The sequence below is a fragment of the Crinia signifera genome, chromosome 6, assembly GCF_055691185.1.
Source record: "Crinia signifera chromosome 6, ASM5569118v1, whole genome shotgun sequence".
Taxonomy (NCBI): Eukaryota; Metazoa; Chordata; class Amphibia; order Anura; family Myobatrachidae; genus Crinia; species Crinia signifera.
This window is the reverse complement of record NC_139222.1, coordinates 247,828,875-247,849,893: the sequence shown is the minus strand read 5'-3', so window position 1 is coordinate 247,849,893 and position 21,019 is coordinate 247,828,875. Positions and strand designations below refer to the sequence as shown.

The 21,019-nt window shown below is 41.2% G+C and overlaps 1 protein-coding gene across 1 annotated transcript in view; it reads right to left on the bottom strand.

Annotated features, from left to right (window-relative positions):
- The window catches only part of COL17A1 (collagen type XVII alpha 1 chain), an 89,372-nt gene that overhangs the window by 50,560 nt on the left and 17,793 nt on the right, over positions 1-21,019 (bottom strand). The window contains exons 2-15 of the mRNA XM_083150217.1: positions 11,016-11,066; positions 10,398-10,502; positions 9,196-9,354; positions 9,041-9,088; positions 8,813-8,848; positions 8,241-8,288; positions 7,773-7,916; positions 7,326-7,484; positions 7,152-7,223; positions 5,867-5,968; positions 5,712-5,774; positions 2,355-2,528; positions 556-630; positions 426-464 (exon numbers count right to left, since the gene is read on the bottom strand). Coding sequence (XP_083006343.1) covers positions 426-464; positions 556-630; positions 2,355-2,528; positions 5,712-5,774; positions 5,867-5,968; positions 7,152-7,223; positions 7,326-7,484; positions 7,773-7,916; positions 8,241-8,288; positions 8,813-8,848; positions 9,041-9,088; positions 9,196-9,354; positions 10,398-10,502; positions 11,016-11,066 — 1,275 coding nt within the window. The remainder of the gene's footprint in view (positions 1-425; positions 465-555; positions 631-2,354; positions 2,529-5,711; positions 5,775-5,866; positions 5,969-7,151; positions 7,224-7,325; positions 7,485-7,772; positions 7,917-8,240; positions 8,289-8,812; positions 8,849-9,040; positions 9,089-9,195; positions 9,355-10,397; positions 10,503-11,015; positions 11,067-21,019) is intronic.

Here is a 21,019-nt window from a genome sequence, read left to right as displayed (position 1 = left end):
CCTGCAGCACAGTTCAAAATTCAAATAGGGGAGCCACACCCACTGCCACCAACTGCCATTCCAAGTGGACTGGCAGTTGGTGGAGTTCCCCTTTTTAAAATTTTGAACTGTGCTGCAGGCCCACCTCTGGAGCCAACACTATATATACAGATAGAGCCATCCTCATCTAGCCCTTTAATAGGATTAAGTGAGCCAGGGCTTAATCCTCTGCTAATCCTCTACTGTATTATTCTATGTACTGTATTGCAGCTGAGAACAAAAGATGATAATAAGCCTTGGTGAGCCATGGCTCACTAAGACTCTCCAGCGAAGGCTAGTTGAAGAAGGCTCCATATGTAAGTGAATGATAATAAATAGCAGCCATACGGGCTGGGGATACTTTAACATCAGATCACTGGAGTTTTAGAATGAAAATCTTTTCTTACCCGCATACGTGGATTTCTCTTTGGTTACCCTTACACCACCTATAGCGGAAACAGAACTCATTATAGTACCATGGCACATATCAATGTCAGGACAGCAAAAAGGTTTGTGAAGAAGGAATTTAATTAATACCATTAGCTTCTCCTTTGTATTCCCCACCACTTGTGTATAGTTTTTCTTTCTTCAGACCTTCATCACCGTAGGAACCTGGGGGATGGAAGTAAGAAATGTCAATGTCTAACTGGCACTTCCATGCCCAGGACTGCCTGGCACACATTCCCAGCATGTGACTAAACACCTATACTGCGCTACCAAAATAGAAATGGTGGGTTTTAGATTCCATTGTTTTATTTACATGACTAAAGCACTCATGTACACATGTATTTATGTAACATGCATCTCACTGTTGAGTTAAATATTAGTTGAGTTGGGCGAGGGGGGGGGGGGTGTTGGGGGGCAGTAATTTATACAGTCTACAGTTTATCCATTGGTAGAGTGGTCTTTGCAGAGCTTTAATGTGGAAACCAGGGCCGGATTAAGGGGGGGGGGGGGGCGCGCCCCTGTGCTTTGTTTTTTTTTAGCTTAATGTTTTGTGCATGGGAGTGGGGTAGTGCTGCAGACAAACATCGTCAGCCAGTGAAGGAGCTTTTGAATTTTGCTACACTGTGGTGACCTATTTGAGAAGTGATATCCCAAAACCGAATCACTCTTTCGATTTTCCCATTGGTATCTGAAAATTTACCTATATTTATACGATTCTGTGAGCCCTGTTCCTGAGGATCGTTGTTTTTCTTTAACACATAAGGCCGGTGTAGCCTTTACTTATCTTTTCCACCATATTGGTATGGTGAATCCTACACCCTAGGATCACACCCTTAATTATAGTATACACCCAGCTAGACGGATTCTTCCGATAAAGTCATCATCCCAGTGATTTCCAGTATCCTATTGTCAAGGATCGGGTCCATACTGGTGTCATTCAGTACACCAAGCTAAAGAACAGCTTCCCCCAGAGTCATCTGTTCAGGGACCCTGTAAAACTCCAATATTCAAGGATTTCATCCCTACTTTCAAATTACATCAGATTACCAAGCCAGTCTTTGCTTTCACTTGGTTTACTATCTACTGATTTTATCATTATCCTGTATGGATTCAAAACGCTGATTAAACCATACATTTAAATTTATTCTGTCTTACCCCTAAAGAAGTCGTTCTGACGAAACGCGTTGGGTTTCAATAAAGAACTTTTTACGGATTCCACGTCTCATTCGGGAAGGGGACAATAAATTGTTATAAATTTTACCAGTGTCTTACGCAGTAAGAAATTTATACTGAAGTGACTAGGTGGTACTAAACTCAGCGCTCTCCGATAAACCCCTTTTTATATATATATATATATATATATATATTTACTGTATATATATATATATATATAAACCCCCCCCTGCATAATAATCCCCCCCTCCCCCCTGCAGTTACCTGCAGTTACCCGTTGACCAAGTTTATACTGCCTTTACTCTGTGTTTTGACAGTGTAATATTCTCCTGTACAGTTTGCAGCCAGTAATGACAAGTGGGAGGTTGCCCCCCTGTCTGGATTAAGCCCCCCAAATTCTTAATCCAGCACTGGCGGAAACCAAATATCTAGGCAACCTATGACTCTTCAACAGTAGGGGAACTACTGAATGCCCTATTGGGAATTGGCTAATAAGATAACTTGTAATAAATATAGCGGAACATTTGGTGGAAAGCCACTTGTTAACTAAAAGGCTTATCTAGGTAACAAAGCAGTGCTTGGAGTACCCATATAGGTTTAGAGAAGATACGCCTTAACCTCTGTAGTGATTAGGGGATATTAGTGGTTCGGACTCTTGGAAGCGCTGGTGGAGTTGGCACTGTAGAATACTGGGTTGGTAGGCAGGGGCTGCATACCTGAACTGCCAATGCTGGAGGCTGTGAAGACCTTGCCACTGTCTTTTGACATTATCAGCATGTCCCCGTCCTTCTTAGCTGGGGCCTTTTCCTTCTCCAGCAGGAGGAACTTGTAGTCTTTGCTGAGGATTTCTTCACCTTGAACTTTACTGCTGGTAACTGGAAAATAGGAGACTCAGCTATTAATGGATTGTGAGAAACTAATTTTTATGCCGGCCACCAATACGTTTCAGACATTCGTGTCAACCGATGACTGTAAGGATATATTGTTTTATCATGCACTACAATATGACACATACTGTAGGGGGTAATTTACTAAACCATCTAAAGATCAAAAGAGTCAACGTAGTCCATTGCATCCGATTCTGTCTAAGATTTTATAATATGTACTAGAGAAATGAAAGACAGAATCTTAATGGTTGCTATGGGCAACATCACCTCGTTTTATTTTTAGAGGCTTTAGTACATTTACCCGATGTGGGTTTATTTATCAAGAGTTGAGTTGCAAAATCCATCATTTGGGTTGGTGTTTCTGTCCGATATCTACTTACCATGCCTTGCTTGTAGATGCGTTGCCCTTTTAATCATTATCAATTAAAAGCACAATCCTAGATCATGGGTCTTGCAACTCTTGATACGTAAACCTCTTAGTATGAGTCTTTACATGGGTCTTTCTCAGGACTATCAGGAGGTTGTAACAAAGAAAAAAATATAAATCACTGCGCTGCTTCTCCTCTCAAAAAGTGAAAAGGCAGTATCAGTCTGGGCTTTCACTGTATTCCTTTGTCTGATGTTACTCCTTTGATGTGTATTTCTCTCCACAATATGAAAAAGAAAAAATACAGAGTACAGACTGTCAGATGGTGTTTTTTAAGGACAACACAATATTATTCTCCAGAACAAGAAGGGAGAGAAGGGATCCCAAACTCCCCACGGTTAAGTTGCTTACACTGCTTACACTATAAGACGTGTGTACAAAACGCATCTGGGTATCTTTTATGGGACCACCCGAAACGTGCTTAGGGTGGTAGAGACTCTTACATGTGCTTACATATACAATGCTGAAAAAACCATATCACGGTATCTTTAGTGATCCAAAGAATAGAGCTCACACTATCTTACGTGGTGTGACGTGTGACAAAACTTGTAAAGGTATCTTTTCCATCATACAGTGTACCATATGCAAAAGACAAAAGAACTCCTCATGGTGCAAATAGGTTAAAAACTCATAAGGCTTTATTAACAATGTAAAAACAAAAGGCCAAGCCTCGTACCGTAGAAACAGGGATAACAGTCAGAAGATAGATGGAACCCGGGTAACTCCTGCTGCAGACTTCCAACCTGGTCTCAGGTAGCGTGGATGGCCTCCTTAGATACACTCCTCCAACATGTTTCGACGCTCCAGGCGTCTTTCTCAAGGTGGAGTGTGTATAGGGTGCGCCCTGTATTTATGTCCCCATTCACCCGGAAGTTTTTAAGGTTAAACCGGAAGTGATGCAAGGGGTGCTTAAATTAAAAAATAAATAAGCGATATTAAAGCTTATATATATTTAAGCTTTAATATCGCTTATTTATTTTTTAATTTAAGCACCCCTTGCATCACTTCCGGTTTAACCTTAAAAACTTCCGGGTGAATGGGGACATAAATACAGGGCGCACCCTATACACACTCCACCTTGAGAAAGACGCCTGGAGCGTCGAAACATGTTGGAGGAGTGTATCTAAGGAGGCCATCCACGCTACCTGAGACCAGGTTGGAAGTCTGCAGCAGGAGTTACCCGGGTTCCATCTATCTTCTGACTGTTATCCCTGTTTCTACGGTACGAGGCTTGGCCTTTTGTTTTTACATTGTTAATAAAGCCTCATGAGTTTTTAACCTATTTGCACCATGAGGAGTTCTTTTGTCTTTTGCATATGGTACACTGTATGATGGAAAATATACCTTTCCAAGTTTTGTCACACGTCACACCACATAAGATAGTGTGAGCTCTATTCTTTGGATCACTAAAGATACCGTGATATGGTTTTTTCAGCATTGTATATGTAAGCACATGTAAGAGTCTCTACCACCCTAAGCATGTTTCGGGTGGTCCCATAAAAGATACCCAGATGCGTTTTGTACACACGTCTTATAGTGTAAGCAGTGTAAGCAACTTAACCGTGGGGAGTTTGGGATCCCTTCTCTCCCTTCTTGTTCTGGAGAATAATATTGTGTTGTCCTTAAAAAACACCATCTGACAGTCTGTACTCTGTATTTTTTCTTTTTCATATTGTGGAGAGAAATACATATCAAAGGAGTAACATCAGACAAAGGAATACAGTGAAAGCCCAGACTGATACTGCCTTTTCACTTTTTGAGAGGAGAAGCAGCGCAGTGATTTATATTTTTTTCTTTGTTATATTCTGTTTTTATAGCATTTTGTAGTTGCTATTTATATAGATCTTTGCAGCAGCTTTGAAGTGAAGCGCCGGTTGGTTTACTATCCCCTTTGTTTGTATCAGGAGATTGGTTACAACCCAGTAACACAGGGCGTGGTCATGTGTGGGGGTGTGGTCAGACATCATCTGGTGCTGACAACTGGGTGGTGCACCATCTTAAGGATATTCTTATTCCTCTTTGGCAAGTTTGGTCCCAGAGAGGACCTTTTAGCATGTTTAAATTGCTCTACTGTCTCAGCCTCTACCACCTCTGATGGGAAACTATTCCACGTGTCCACTACTTGTTCTGTGAAGTAATTTTTTCTCAAATGTCCCCTGTTCTCCCAGTGTCTTCCCTTAATTGAAGAATGTTTCCCTCCTGGACCTAGTTAAGTTTCTATCATGTTCTTTTTGTCCTTGCTTGGAAATATTGGCTAATACAGCGGTTCCCACACTACGTGCCATGGAACCCTGGGGTGCCTCAGGACAGGGCATTTGCAGGGGTGCCTTGGATTGGCGTTTAATGACCAATTAAAAAATTTTCATTATTGTAATAGACCAAACCAGTGCTGGTGGTTGCCAATCATAACATACAAACAGTAGTGAATCCTGTCCCTCACCACATAAAAGACCCTAAGGATGACAAATAAACATAATTCTCTTAGTTTTATATTTTTTCCTACATTTTTCAATAAGGGAGCTGTTATTCGAAAAAGTTTGGGAACCACTGGGCTAATATAAAGGAACACTTCAATTCTGTTGATAATTCAAAGTATTGGCATGTGGCTTCATTATTACCCTTAAGTACCCCTAGTAAAATTAATAACTCACCGGTTGATGAGGTGACGGCGCTGCTACCACCTCCAACGCCGCCGCCACCACTGCCACCACCGCCACCACCACCTCCGCCACCTACACCACCTCCTCCACTTCCTCCACCACCACTGCCACCACCGCCTGAGCTTTGCATGCTGTGGGTGACATTTTTCTGCACTCCATATCCTAAAAGAGCAAAATGATATTCATTAATATGCAAAGACTCCAGCAAAGAACTGTGGGCATTCTGGGAAGTGCATTAGTCTGCGTACACTCACCTGCGGAGCCTGCTGATAGTGCAGCACTGTTGAGAGCAGGTGCCTGAGCTGATAGCATACCTTGCGTTGCCATTGGGGCCAAATTATTTTGCATACCAAATACTGTGAAGAAACCAATATGTGACAGACTGTTGTTACACCATGTATGTGCTTTCATATAACTTTCAGAACAAATCATGAAAATTCCAATTGATCTTAAAAACACCCAGGGGCAGTTAGGGCTTGGCATCTATACTCAGGCACAGTGCATCAGGACAATTCCATGTTTTCTATTATCAAGACTGTTATATTAATTGATATCAACATGACTATCGATTTAAGAAATAACTCGATCTAAAGCTCACTTTAGTGTGAAATTCACTAAATAAAACCTAATGTTTTTAAAAGTTCTGCTGTGTTCTACTTGGTGCTATTAAGACATGCCTTACTACAAGCAGGCATTCTGTTTGTCAAAGCTCCTCCCCCACATCCGTATGAATAGAAGGTTCGTGGAGGAGGGGCTTGACAACACTATTGCATGCTTGTCACAGGCAATAGATGAAGCATTGACCATTGCGGCATTATGGAATCCACAGGATCTAGAGCATGGGTCTTCAAACTGTGGCCCTCCAGATGCTGTGGAACTACATGTCCCAGCATGCCTTGACAGTTTTTGCATGCTCTTATAGGAAAAAAATGTGGCAATGCATGTTGGAACATGTAGTTTCACAACATCTGGAGGGCCACAGTTTGAAGACCCATGATCTAGAGGAACACTGGACTGCAGATAGCTAATATTATTGGGTGGACTTACCCATTAATAAATATATCCTCTTTTATTATTGTATTTGGTACAAGGCACTATGGTTATGTTGAGCCTATTATTATTATTATTAGTAGTACTACATATTAATTATTATTAATAGTTAAGCTTGAATCTTATACTAGGATGAAACAAAAATGGTTCTACTATACTGATTTTTATGCATTTGAGTGAACATATTGTAAATCAGGGGTGGCCAAACCGGTCCTGGAGATCTACAAATGGTCCACGTTTTCCAAATCACCTAGCCGGTGCACAGCTGTAGTTATTACTAACTGTCACATATTCAAACCTGCTGCTTTCATTCCTACTATAGATTCACAGGTTGCCTGAAAAACATGAACTGTTGGTAGATCTTGAGGACAGGTTTGGCCACCCCTGTTGTTGTACGTGAATACACAGCAGCGGTACAAGAGGATAAGCATGGCTTATATAAGGAGGTATACTGTATATTTAATCTAGTGAAGTCAGTGAGGGGGTTACCTGCAGAGGAGGTGTTAAGCCCTGAATGAAGGGTAGGAGAACTGGGGGCCAGATTGTTTGGGATTCCAAATACTAATAATAATAAAAAAGAGAAAAACAAGTCAGATAAAAAAAATCAAACAAAGGAAACAATTTAGAGTGAAACTTCTTTACTACTGTTTATAGCATTTATACCTGATCCGGAAGAATGGCCGTTCATCATAGATGAACCATAACCCATTCCACCCATATTGTTGTGGTAGCCAGCCATGGACGATCCTGCGGGAAGTGTGGAGGTCCACATGTATGATGGGAGTGCGGAATCTAGTATGGTCGTGTCATATGATCCTGAAACTGTACCAAGGAGCCATTCGTTACTTAGCGCACGATGATCAACAAGTGATATAGGGGTTCATGTATCAAGCAGTGAAAAGAGTGAAGTGGACCAGTAGAGAAGTTGGATATAGTAACCAATCAGCTTCTACCTATCATTTTATAGAATGTACTTGATTGTTATCGTGAAGCTTATTGGTAGCAGCTGGGACATCTCCACTGGTCCCCTTCTCCACTCTTTTAAGTGCTTGGTATATACATCTCTAAGTAACGTAGGGGTGCTCTATAGTAATAAAAAAGGGCACTGACCTGATTGTGAGCTCTCTGTCACAACCTTTGTTTCCAATACTGGTTTCTTGGGAATGGGGAGGGTGTTTGTTGGGGATCTGCTGGGGCTGACACTGGTGGAACGGCCGCCTTTCAGCAATTTCTTCACATCATCAAGTTCTGTCCCTGGAAGATAAAGGTGAGAAATGATATAACCATGTGTGTGTGTGTGTGTTTGTGTGTGTGTGTGTGTGTGTGTGTGTGTGTGTTTAATATGCCTTACACCCTCCTTGTTTTTACACTTTGAGGCAGATGTACTAAGGCTTGGAGAGTGATAAAGTGGGAAAAAAAGCTACCAACTAATCATCTTTAACTGCCATTTTTCAAACCCATTCTTTCATATGACAGTTAGGAGATGGTTGTAATATGGTGGGAGAAATATTGTAAATGACTCTATTGACGTGAAGTACCATTCTGGAGTGGAGTAGAGAAGATGATGGAATAACTTACATCTTGTGGAGGGTGATGCGCTCTGGAGACGGGTGCGGATTTCAGTTTCTGTAAAATAAGAATAATAAAATAAGAACAAATACAAGTCATAAATAAAAATACACATGGTACTCAACTCTATAATCCGATCATTGCAGCAAGGGCCGCACTTTATGGTGCGCCAAATGTACACAACAGTGCTTGTGGCAATTTTGTGCAAAGTTTGGCTGACTTCAGCCCACAAAGGGTGAGAGTGCAGGTGCCGTTGCAGGCAGAAAAACACCATGGCAACTGCCCATCGCACCCTTTGCAAACAATAGCATTGCACCTTGGAATAGCTCTTCTTGAATACATTTACTGAATTTAAGTTAAGTGAAAATAAAGTTTCAGGTACCTGTAACTGTTTTACTCTACTGAAGAGGAGATATAGGTATAACATAATAAAGAAGACAACCAATCAGCTTTCTCTCATTTATCAAGTACATTCTATAAAAACAATAGCTAGAAATTGATTGGAAGATTTTAATCTTCCTTAAATTCTAAGAACTCTTCATGTTGCATATTCATCACTGGCACAAAACATATGTACTTACCTCTGCTCTGGGTGCGACCCCTGCTAGAAGAAGATGCTGTAAAAAAAAAACAGTAAACACAATCACTACAAAGCAGACACGTACCCTAAAAATTGGAAACTTCATAGGAAAAAAAAAAGCCTACAAAAACACATATACATACCTCCCAGATTACAAATACATACGGTCCCAGACTGTTATTATTCAATATACCCCTGTATCTAATACATATATTTTAGTACCACATACCCATTTCTTTTCTGGTGTATTCCGGTGAAGAATTCCCACTAGAACTTCCTAAAATGGAAAGCATATGTGAATTCCTGGTCATCTAACTGCACCAGAAAGTTTATTACTCTGAGAGAACCATGTGTAGCACAGTGAGAGCAATAGACAGTTCCTACCTTCATAACCCGCCTGGCGAGAACTGGAGACGAAGACCTTCCTATCAAAGGTAGAGTTTGGAGATGCTGATAGGGTGGAACCGGCGGACTGATTGTATCTTGATCCAGATGCGCTGATATTTGCTCTTGAGCTGCCGCCGCCTGAGGCTGATGCGGAGGCTGAATTTCAAAATAAATGTATTCATTTATTTGCATCCATAAACATGTTTTACCCCTTGTTCTTATGGTATAAAGGAGTCCTATATTACTTACTAATCAAGAACTAATCCGTATGTATTGCAGACTGTTCCAGCATGCATCAAATAGTGTGTTTTGGCATGTTATAGTTTGTTTCTATCTATCTATCTATCTATCTATCTATCTATCTATCTATCTATCTATCTACAGCCAACTCCAGTCCTCGAGAGCTACCAACAGTTAACATTTTCCAGGTCTTCTCACAGTCTTACAAGTGAAGTAATTAGCTCCAACTGTGGATCTTTTAAAATGTGTCAGTCAGTAATGAGTGACCTGTGTACCTGCGAGGTGAGCTGGAGAACGTGTCCTGTTGGTAGCTCTCGAGGACTGGAGTTGGCTACCCCTGATCTACAGTATAACTAGAGAGGGGCCCTAGACTGCACATCACTATGTAATGAGAGGTACAACCTTGCTGAGGTTTAAAGTGTCAAACAAATAAAGAAAACGAAGATGCAGGTGCACTAATCAAACATTACTAATTGTAATACATTCTGCAACAAATAGAGTTTTTTTTTTGCATATTCTCCGCCAGGGTTACATCTTACATCCAGGTAACCTCATTGGGTAGATGATGATCCCTAAACTTCTAAAGATTTAAGTCTAGGGCATGGGACACCCCCAACCAAATCACCCCAATTGAGTGAAAAATGAAACATATACAAACACAAACAATAGGAATGCTATACAGTGCTCAAATCAGTGTTTTATTGGAATGCCCTGTAGCAGTCCAGCCACAGTAATTCAAGGGGCCCCACAACTGATATACTACATGAATATACAGTATACTGTACTGTAGGTCTTACTTTAATTGTGTCTTAGTGACTGTGCAGTCTGATAATGCTGGGGTCCCTACTTACAATCAGTATCTATCTCTATCTATTTACAAATATACACAACACAGGAAAGTGAATATACTGAGGCATGTCTCCAGAATTGTATGGTAATATGGGCAGGATAATACGTACCTGATGTGATATAAGTACCGCTGCTGCTTTGTACCAGAGTCTTCTTTTCTGTACTACCCCCTCCCACCTGGTATGAAATTTTGGAACCACTAGTGTTTGTTCCTTCTGTGAAAAAAAAGTATAGAAAGAATATGGTCATTAAAAAGACACTGACGATTACTTCCAGGAGAGAAGGCAACCTGCCGGGTGACCTGGATCATGTGACCTGCCAGGTGACCTGAATCATATGACCTGCCGAGTGGTCCGGAAAAAGGGGTCACATATCGCATCCAACAAACCTTGTTTCAACTGGGCACATCATCTAGTTAATATTATGGTACTTCCTCATCTTTGCGGCCACTGCTTATGCTACAGAACTTACGTAGGAATCTTTGGGTACCACACCACCACCCTGGGTCCACGCCACCCTGCTGTGTCCACGCCACCATCTATTAACTTTAGTAGGACGATGATGCTTTACTGAAAGTGGCTAAAGTAACTGGCGTAAGCGGTGGACGCAAAGATGATGAAGTACCATTATTATTATTGCTATTATTATTATTATTATTATTATTATTATTACACAGTTAATAGTATTTCAAAGAAACCCTAAAGAACTTAGCAAACGTGACAACTTACTTGGTGGCAATGATACGAGCCTTGATGAGCTGGAAACTGATTCACTAAAGGCTGTAAAATAAGAAAATAATTTGATCTATTTTTGAAAAATAGACAATAGAGATCAACAAGTCAACACGGAAAGGTATATAATGTTTTATGAATCCATTTATTGTTTCAAGCGTAAAATCATGACATGATATTAGACTAAAGTATCAGTATTGTCTGTATGGAATACTTTTTACATTACAAATAAAGGAAGCCATCTTCTAGGCAGATATAGATATTCATACATATGCTGTAAGTGGAAAAATAAATTGCACATATTTTGGCAGAAGTTTGCTTAGTATGCTCTGAGAAACCCCTGTGACATCATCAGGCTGCCAGCTTCCAGTATATTGGCTCTAATTGACCACATGACCTCTGTGACAAAGGAACTTGTACCCACATCTACTGCAAATAATACTGTATATAAGGTATTTATAGCAGAGAAAATAAGGGCACAGTTTTAGAATGGGTGTTACTAAACAAGTGGGTGCTAATAATTGTAACTTAGGGGCAGATTTATTAAGCTTGATGAAGTGATAAAGTTTTGGGCACCAGTCTGTCATCCACTGCCGACAGACTGGTGCCCTGTTCACTACACTAAAGGTGTTTGGGAAAATTTTGCCTGCTTTTGTTCCTGCCAGATTACCTGATTTTTTAGAAAATTTTGATTCAATTTGGATACTGCTTATTGTGCACATTCCAATAGGATCCACTGGAGATCCCCCTACTTGTAATATCGATAGGACACTGGTATACGCTAATTGCACATCCAGTGCTAAAGATCTTCATATTGAACTGTTACCCCTGAGGAAGTCACTTGTTGACGAAACGCGTTGGGTATTTTCTGTCTTATGTGAAATCTAACAAGACACTTCCGTCGTATGAAATTGATGAATTGCAAGACAAAATCTTTTACCAAATGTTTTTATGTGATTTTGCATTAAAATGTACTAAATTTTATGACTTTGTAAATTACTACAGCGGTTGTGGTGGTGATATGTACTAGTGGCGCACTCTTTTTCCATTTTTCTCCATTTCCTTCCCTTTCCTCCACTAACAGGGAGGACAAATTGAGTTGCTGCCGAAACATTAGTTATTAGCGCATTGAAGGAGTATCCCATTTTTCAATCCTAAATATATATACACAAAAAGGTTTAATATTTAATATAAGATCTACAATGCAAATTCAGCAGTAACACGCAAAAGCCAAAATCAATTCCTGTATTAAATGCAGAATGTAAACATTTGTGCTATTGCCTAAAATATGAAATATGTAAAAAGTATAATTAAAATGTTTCTACAGTTATGTTATAATCAGCTGGGTGCACACTAGGCGATAAATCACACGATATGGTGTTTTGAGACGAATGGGAATGCAAATTGTCTATATCAGCCAGTACGGACAGTGCTGAAGGCGGGACTAGACAGCCGTTAGATGCTGATAGGGTAACACTATTTAAGAAGAGTTTTTGTGTTCACTTGTGTCTAGCTTGGAAAAAAAGCGCAATATACATTTCTATAATTTACAACTAAACAACCTATAGTGCATAATACATTGTTTGGTCCTTTGTAAGATTGCGCAGTGTGTACGCACTATATTGTTTTCCCAGCAGTTAAAGTTAAAATCGAAATGACGATTACGTCTTGTCCACATCATCTAGCATGTACCAAGCTTAAATTTTTGAACACATACAGAGGCTAGATGCACTAAGATTCAAAAGTGATAAAAAGGAGAGTGATAAACAACCAATCCTGCCTACCATTTTTCAAACACAGCCTGTGACATGGCAGGTAGGCGCTGATTGGCTGTCTGTTTATCACTCTCCATTTTATACATTTTGAAGCTTAGTGCATCTGGCCCAGTATCTTTTTATACAGTAATCTGACAAAAATAATTTGACACAAAGGAAAAAGACAATAAGTAAATCTTACTTCTTCCGGTAGCTTCACCCCCGTAACTTTTTTTTGTTATACTGTCCATTCCATAGTCTCCTATCAAGAAAACACAAGTAATAATGTTTTTTTCTGTATAATATGCAGTATTAGTTACCAGACTGTCAAAATGGAGTAACAATATAACAGTAATGTCAGCACAAGCCGCGATGCACACCGGAACAGAACACTACTGGAATTGTTCTTTCAGGCGTCATCTAATGGCAGCTGGTGCCCACAACACTTAAATTTCCCCCTTAGATGTGAGGAGCAGCCTAATGCTTTTATTATCCAGCATATCATATACACTGGCATGTACAAATAAAAAAATGGGAAGGCGCCATTAGGTGGACAGTGTCTAGGTCGACAGTCAAATGGTCGACCACCATTGGCTGACAGTCAAAAGGTCAACACATAAAAAAAAGGTTGACCTGCAGTAAGTGCACGTGGTCAAAAAGGTTGCTTTTTTTTTTACCGACTTGTTCATGCTTTACCGTCCCAATGGGCTTAGAGAAAGAGAAGAAAATAGTTCTCGAAGCATGGGGAGCGCAGCGAGCCATGCAAGGGGATATGGCACACGACCTATGTCGACATATACACATGTCAACATTTTGATTGTGTCGACCTTTTAATTATGTTGACTTAATGCATGTCGATCTTTTACTTGTGTCGACCTTTTGACTGTCGACCAATAGTTGTCATCCTTTTGACTGTCGTCCTAGACAGCATGAACCATTAGGATTAGTTTAGGGGTTAGGGTCAGTTTAGGGGATTGGCAGGGGCACATTTAGAGAGGAGTAGGCATGTGCACAGCCTGTATGTGGCCCCCTTATATCTAGCCAGCAGCCCAGTAGACTCTGAGCACTAGAGTCACTAGGAGGCCCCAGCACTGTACTAGAGCCTAGTGCACATGTGCAGGTCTCCTGAGAAATGGCATGCACATGCGCAAACATCAGGAGAAGAATCACCGCAGCATATTGTCTGTGACATGAGCAGCGTTGCCTCCACCGACATGTGCCTCTGGAGCAGTATGTATTCAAGGAATGGGTGCATGGGGTGTGGGCCCCCTAGACAGAGGGCCCTTGTGCACTGTACACCTTGCACTCATTATAGATAGGCTACAAGGAATTGGGTTAAGGGTTACAGTATCTGGGATAGAGTGGTACATAGAAACATTGAACGTAGAACATAGAAACATAGAATATGACTGCCAAATTACATATCATTGGGGAACACTTGAAGAAGACAATGCTTCTAATGGAAGAAGGCCAAGATTTGATAAATATTCACCATAATGAGCATTAATATATATATATATATATATATATAAACATTTTGTAATACAATAATGGAGGCTAACTGGATGGAATATCTAAGAGGCATTAAATGGCTCTACCAGGATGTGACACCTGTCAGCAGGAAGATCCATTAGGACAGTGGTTCCCAAACTGTGTGCCGTGGCTCCCTGGGGTGCCTCGGGACACATGCAGGGGTGCCGCGGCTTGGTGGTCCAGAACCAACTCAAATTATTAATGGTTAATTATTTATGAGCAAGACCAGTGCTGGTGGCTGGCAATCATAGAATGTGCAAATCCTGCCCTTTACCACATAACTGCCGCTAAGAATCGCATATAAACCCAATCGAATTCATTTTTTTTGGACCTAGGGGTGCCGTGAAAAAAATTCTGATTCTCTAGGGTGCCCTGAATCAAAAAAGATTGGGAACCTCTGCATTAGGATGTTGCTTGTTCAACATCTAATTGGTTAAGACATTTTCCCCGACAAACAATAAGACTATAGGGAGACTTCTAGACTATAAGACTTGTAGTTTCTTCGGTCCCCCTTACTACATGTTCGCCATCCCACTCGCACCTGGCAGTGTGGGCAGGGGGGGTTGGCGGCGGGTGGGCACAGCCCATGGGAACGCCCAGCATTTCTTGGGCATTCCCATGAAAACACTGGGAGTTCCCATGCCCATCGCCCAGTGACGCGGGTGCGGGGGATGGGCAGCTGACTTTAGCGGATGTCAGCTGGCCACCTGCTTCACACACAGGTCGCTGGCAGATCAGAGACACCATAGAGGTGCCTCTGATCTGCGAGCGTTGGAGAATTAATTCAATGGTCACCGATCATCGAACGATTTCTCCCCAGCTGCGAATGGATGATTATGCAAATCATCCATTCAAAGCCATGCGGTTGGCGGACAGCATTTGGTCCACACGCAACACTGCGAAATTCGCATTGTTACGTGTGGACCCCCCCCCATTTCAACACATTCCTAATAAGTGCTGCTACATCTATCTAATGATAATCGGTGCTGCTCACATGCACAACCTGTAAGGGAATTTTCGCAGCATCAGTTGATTCACTGAGACCAGGTTATCGCAATTGTAATATCAATGGAAAACACAATTACATTTGATCAAACTCTATTCTAGAATAATGCAACCTCTCATATAGGGGCTCCATGGGCACTTCCCAATTCCCAACTGTTACAGTAGTAATTACACAGCACCCTGCTGCATTCATCATGTTTTACCCAACCACCAGAACAGCAGCATGAAGTGACATTGTCAACATTCAGAATGTCAACACTGTAATGTTGAATGTTCTAAATGTTGACAATCAGAATGCTGTCATATTTACTCGGAACGTTGACATGTTTATAATGTGAAAATGTAACATGTCAACATTTATAAAGCGTAGGCATGATATAATGCGCCGTGAGTCCTGTTGGAGAGCGCTGTTTATTATAATAATAATTATTATTATTATATTATTGAGCTGCTTGGATTATTTAAATGTTCATTTTATGCCAATAACTGGGAAATGAAATACATGTAAAATGTTTGGAATTATTTTTACATAACTAATCAATGATAACCTACCAAATGTTCTGTTTGGGGTAGGGACCTCTACATCTGGGTTAATCATTTTTATGTGACTTCCAAAAAGCAAGGGGGTGTGACCAATGGGGGGAAGGGAGGGGGAGAGGACAGGCTGCTGTTGCTGCCTCTCTCCTCAGCATACAGCATTGAGCAGCATGTGCTGGGCTGGGGAGAGGGGCTGTGCTGCTGCACCAGCCTGTCATCTTTACTCACACTGCCCGGCTCTCTCTCCAGCAGTGGAGGAGGGAGCGGGACTCAGGCCCGGGTAAAAAGTACCCGCCACCCACCCCCCTTCTCAGCGCCACTGGAACTCCCATTTTAGTAAATTTACGCCCATGTTTCTAAGCTTTATATAATCACTAATGACCCATGTGTGTCCTGGAAAACAGAAGAAGCTCTGACCTGTAATCCTATTGTGCCCGTAATGAAAATTAGCACACATACAAAACAAATTACATACAAAACATTGTTGTAACTCATAGCAACTACCCACGTTTAAATGGTCTTTTCAGTTTAGATTATTGTAAATATTTTTTTTTATGGAAAGTACCGTTGCAGCAGTACTGTACTTTAGCCCCTGTCCGCCAATGTCAGAATAAAGGCCCTTTCTAGGAAATAATGCTTATTAACTCCTTTGAACATACTGTATATCTTTTGGCAATCCCATTTTAGTGTTGGGGAGCACATGACAAGTTTACCCTGGCAAATGACCAAAATAATCAGCTGCAGAAACAGGAGTGTCTTCTCTTACACGGCCATTTATGTCATATCTAGAAAACGTGTCAAAAAGTGTTATCTATTGTACAGATAAGAGAGAATTAAGCCTAAGAAAAAACATTTAGTGCTAGAAAGAGCTTAGTTTAAGTCAATCTCACATTCCAAGTCCTTGACTTGAATAAATACACTTAGCACCAACAATGGATTAAGCAGACTTTCTAACCCTTTTCCTGTTTAAATATGGTGTTTTTTTTTATTTTATTTTAAATAGATCATTTAGTGTACAACATTTTCTTTTCCTCCAGGCATTTCCTACTGATCAAAGGTTGAAATAAAATTTGTCATTTTTACAAACTTTATATTAAGTTTTTCCAGCTACGTGATAACTGGATAGTAACCGGATTGGGATACGGTCGGTTGGTCGACCTAAAGATGGTCAACAGTCATTAGGTCAACACCACTAGGTCAACATGGGTCTAGGTCGACATGGGACAAGGTTAACAGGTCATTAGGTCGACACAAGCATTAGGTCGGCATTGTCTAGGTCAACAGTCAATAGGTCGACATGGGGTTTTTCACTGATTTTTGAGCTGACATGTGCCGGCGGTATTTAATGCCCTACCATCCACTAGGGCGCAGTGTGAGAATAAAATAGCGTGCTGAGCACAGCACCGGAAGCATGGCGAGCGCATCCAGCGAGGGGACATGGTGCACTTAATCCTGTGTCCATGTCGACTGTGCCGACATTCGGGTAAAAAAACAGTGAAAACCCCCATGTCGACCTTTTGACTGTCAACCTAGACCATGTCTACCTAATGCTTGTGTCGACCTAATGACCTGTCAATCTTGTCCCATGTCGACCTTGCAGTATGTCGACCTAGTGGTGTTGACCTAATGACTGTCGACCATCTTTAGGTTGACCATATGATCCACGCCACTGGGTTATAGTCTTCACTCATGCCAAAGAGTCTGAGGACTATCCACTGATGACAATGGTATGACTCAGGGGACAAACGTCTATGGCCAAGTAGTACTGATATGGTTGCATGGGCCCCAGGACTTAGGACTGGAACTGGATTTACAATAACTAAGTACCACACATCTAGGTCAACTTGAGGTACACAGGATCATTGTGGGACCTTTATTCAATCTGCCCCATTTGTCACCCTGAAAAACAATAATTTCAGAGCTTCACCAATGCACAAAGGTTGTTTCATCTGGTAATCAAGCTGGATGCATGGGAATGGTAATGAATGGGAATGGAAATGAATGGGAATGGGAATGGGAATGCCTGGGAATCACAGCTTTCCTCCATCAATGGCACAGGAACCTCATATTACTACTCTGCGCTGTTAAGGAACCCTGCTTCTTCTATGGTACAATCTAATCCTGAGATTTCCCTTAACACAGGGGTGAGGAACCTTTTTTTGTGCCAAGGGCCATTTGTATGGGGAAAAAAATCCTTTGGGGGCCATATGTAAAAATTTCTCTTACAAATTGTCCTGCTGCAGCCGTCCCACGCTCCGGCGGCTGCCGCTGAATAGGACTGACAGTCTCCAGCTGCTGTTGATTAAGAGGAATCCCGCGAGAACTACCGACCTCTTGCGAGAATTCCCCTGTACTTGACTCACGGCAAAGCCGCCGGGCGGGTGGACGGGCCACTCAGACCGGCTCGGCCTGAGGTTCCCCACCCCTGCCTTAACACATCACATCTCAACTAATGTAATCACATGACTGGGCAGGACCCTGCTCCCCACATCAACAGACTGCTTATATGCAGTGGGCTTAAATATTCTGGTGATCGGATTTACTACAACTCCCAAGATTGCCTTCAATAAAGTGGTCAGACAATGGGCAAACTGGCCGGTAAAATCATACATGTGACCAAACTGCCGAACCAAATCTCACCGATATGTCGCCATCTTCAGAATATTCATGCTCTATATCAGCATTTCATAGAATTATTGTTGGGGAAAGACATTATCTAATTATCCTCAAAACGCTCAGCAAGTTGGAACAATCTGGGTTCCTGCCGATGCAGTAAATAGAGTATTATATTTATCCAGGGTTTATTAGGCTTACAGGCTACATTTCTGAAGAATGTGGAGACTGATTCACTACTGAAAGCGTCGGTGACCTCAGCCACATTGAGTGATCATTATAATCTGCACAGTATTCTGTTCCTGCAGGCAGTTGGCATGCAAACACCTGTATACTGTATATGATGATGATACAACACTCCTAGTTCTCCTGTGCGAAGTACAGTAATTCTAGTCCTTATAAAGCCTAGCTTGGAGGGAAGAAGAGAGAACGCTGAAACATGATCCTGAAGAAGAATGTGTTTCCCAGGAAGAAAATTTTTGAATAAAAGGTGGTACAACAAAGCCGGTCTGTACAGGATGCCTGATGGATCCTTTGTACACGTTCCCGGAATCTGTGGTAGCCATTGATGTATATGCTGAAGAGGAACAAAGGCTGACATATTATACAATTCATTGACATAATTATTTCATGGTCTATGAAACTTTTAAGGGGCAGATTTACCATAGATTTTAGCGGTAAATACAGTAAAGTGGAAAGAGACTTAAGGGGGTATTCAATGTAGGGTCACGACTGTCGGGCTGGCCCAACAGCTGTGACCCTGTCCCGTTCTCAGCTGGCACGACACTGATTTTACAAGCGCCAAGAAGGGGGCGCAGCTTGTCGAGCTGCGGCCGGGGGCTCGACAATTCCCGGTGGTTCTCGGCAGAACTCCCAATGTGAATTCCCGATGTGGGCACATTCTACCGAGATCCCTGTTCAACGCTGTCGGGGAAGACAGTCGGGAATAGCGGCGGGAGATTGAAAATACCCCTTAGGGGCCCATTTATCAACATGTGATAAAACTTGTTGTGAATGATTGCTCCAGCCAATCATCTTCCAACTGTCATTTTGCAAACAAATGGCTGTTGGGAACTGGACACATGGCAATTAGGGGCTGATTGGCTGGAACACCATTTATATTATGTAACATAGTACATAGTACCAACCTATCAGTTATTTTTCAAACACAGCTTGTCACATGACGGGAGCTGATTGGTTGATACTTTACATCACTACCCTTTATCTCCCTCATCTAAGCTTTGTTAAATCTACCTCTATGGCAGGCATGTCCAAACTATGTCCCTCCAGCTGTTCTAAAACTACAAGTCCCATCATGCCTTGCCACAGTTTTTCTATTAGGGAATGCTAAAACTATGTCAAAGCATGCTGGGATGTATAGTTGCACAACAGCTCGTCTAACCACGCACGATCTGTACTGCACAGGTGCAGTATGGATCCTACACTTGCACATAGTACCAAACATCGGTACTTTGCCACAAGTGTCACACGTGCATCAGGAGAAATAGATATGTAAGCCCAGCGGGAAATAGAGATTTAGGGCACAAGAATTGTCTGTGATAACAGTGTCATATTAAAAACCTCTTATTATTGGATTTAACTAATTCAACATATATGATTAGCCAAGAGGATTACCCGACAGCTATATGTTGGGTAATTGCCTCGTGGGGAAAAGTGATTCAGTGAAATATCCTTTTCCTTGCAAACTGCTGATACCCTTGCAGTGTAGAAACCCCCTTATTAAAACCATGGGAAAACTTAATCAAGCCTCTTAAACAAATGGGAAAATGTAATAGGATGAGAGATTCAGAAAGTGAGAGATTTGGTAAGAAATCTCCAGTTTTTATTTAAAGCGTCAATCATTTACTTTGCAAAACCAGTTGGATTTTGCAGTGTAAATGATTGCTGCTTTAAATAAAAACTGGAGATTTCTTACCAAATCTCTCAATTTCTGAATCTCTCATCCCATTAAATTTCACACAAAATGTTACTAATACTTCAATGCAAAAATGGTCATATAGTAATTTTGGTAATGAATACTATTAGATCAAACTAAGGTCTTTAAATAAAAAAGTAATCTTTAAGACGAAAGATGAAATATTTAGAGGGAAAGGTAAAGGTGGCCATACACATGCAGATTTATCTTCAGATCTGGCTGGTTGGGAAAAAAACATGGTTATGGATGAGAGCAAATGACAGTTGACCATTTGCTTGGAAATGCTGGAAAACTGACAAACTGTCGCTCATCCATAACCATGTTTTTGTTCCAGCCAGCCAGATCTGAAGATAAATCTTACTAGTGTATGGGCACCTTAAGAATAAGAAATAAAATAAAAAAGAAAACAATTGCTCCTTACTGAAAAGTAAATACCAGCCAGGTATGTGGTTGGTAGGTAGACCGGGTCTAAGTAGACAGTCAATAGATCGACATCAAATGGTCAACATGAACAAGGTTGAGGTAATCAAAGCAATCAAACAGTTGACATGGCAATGGTCTTCACGACACATGACAAATTCAACATTTAAAATAAATAAAAAAAAAATTTGGGGGCTTTTCCA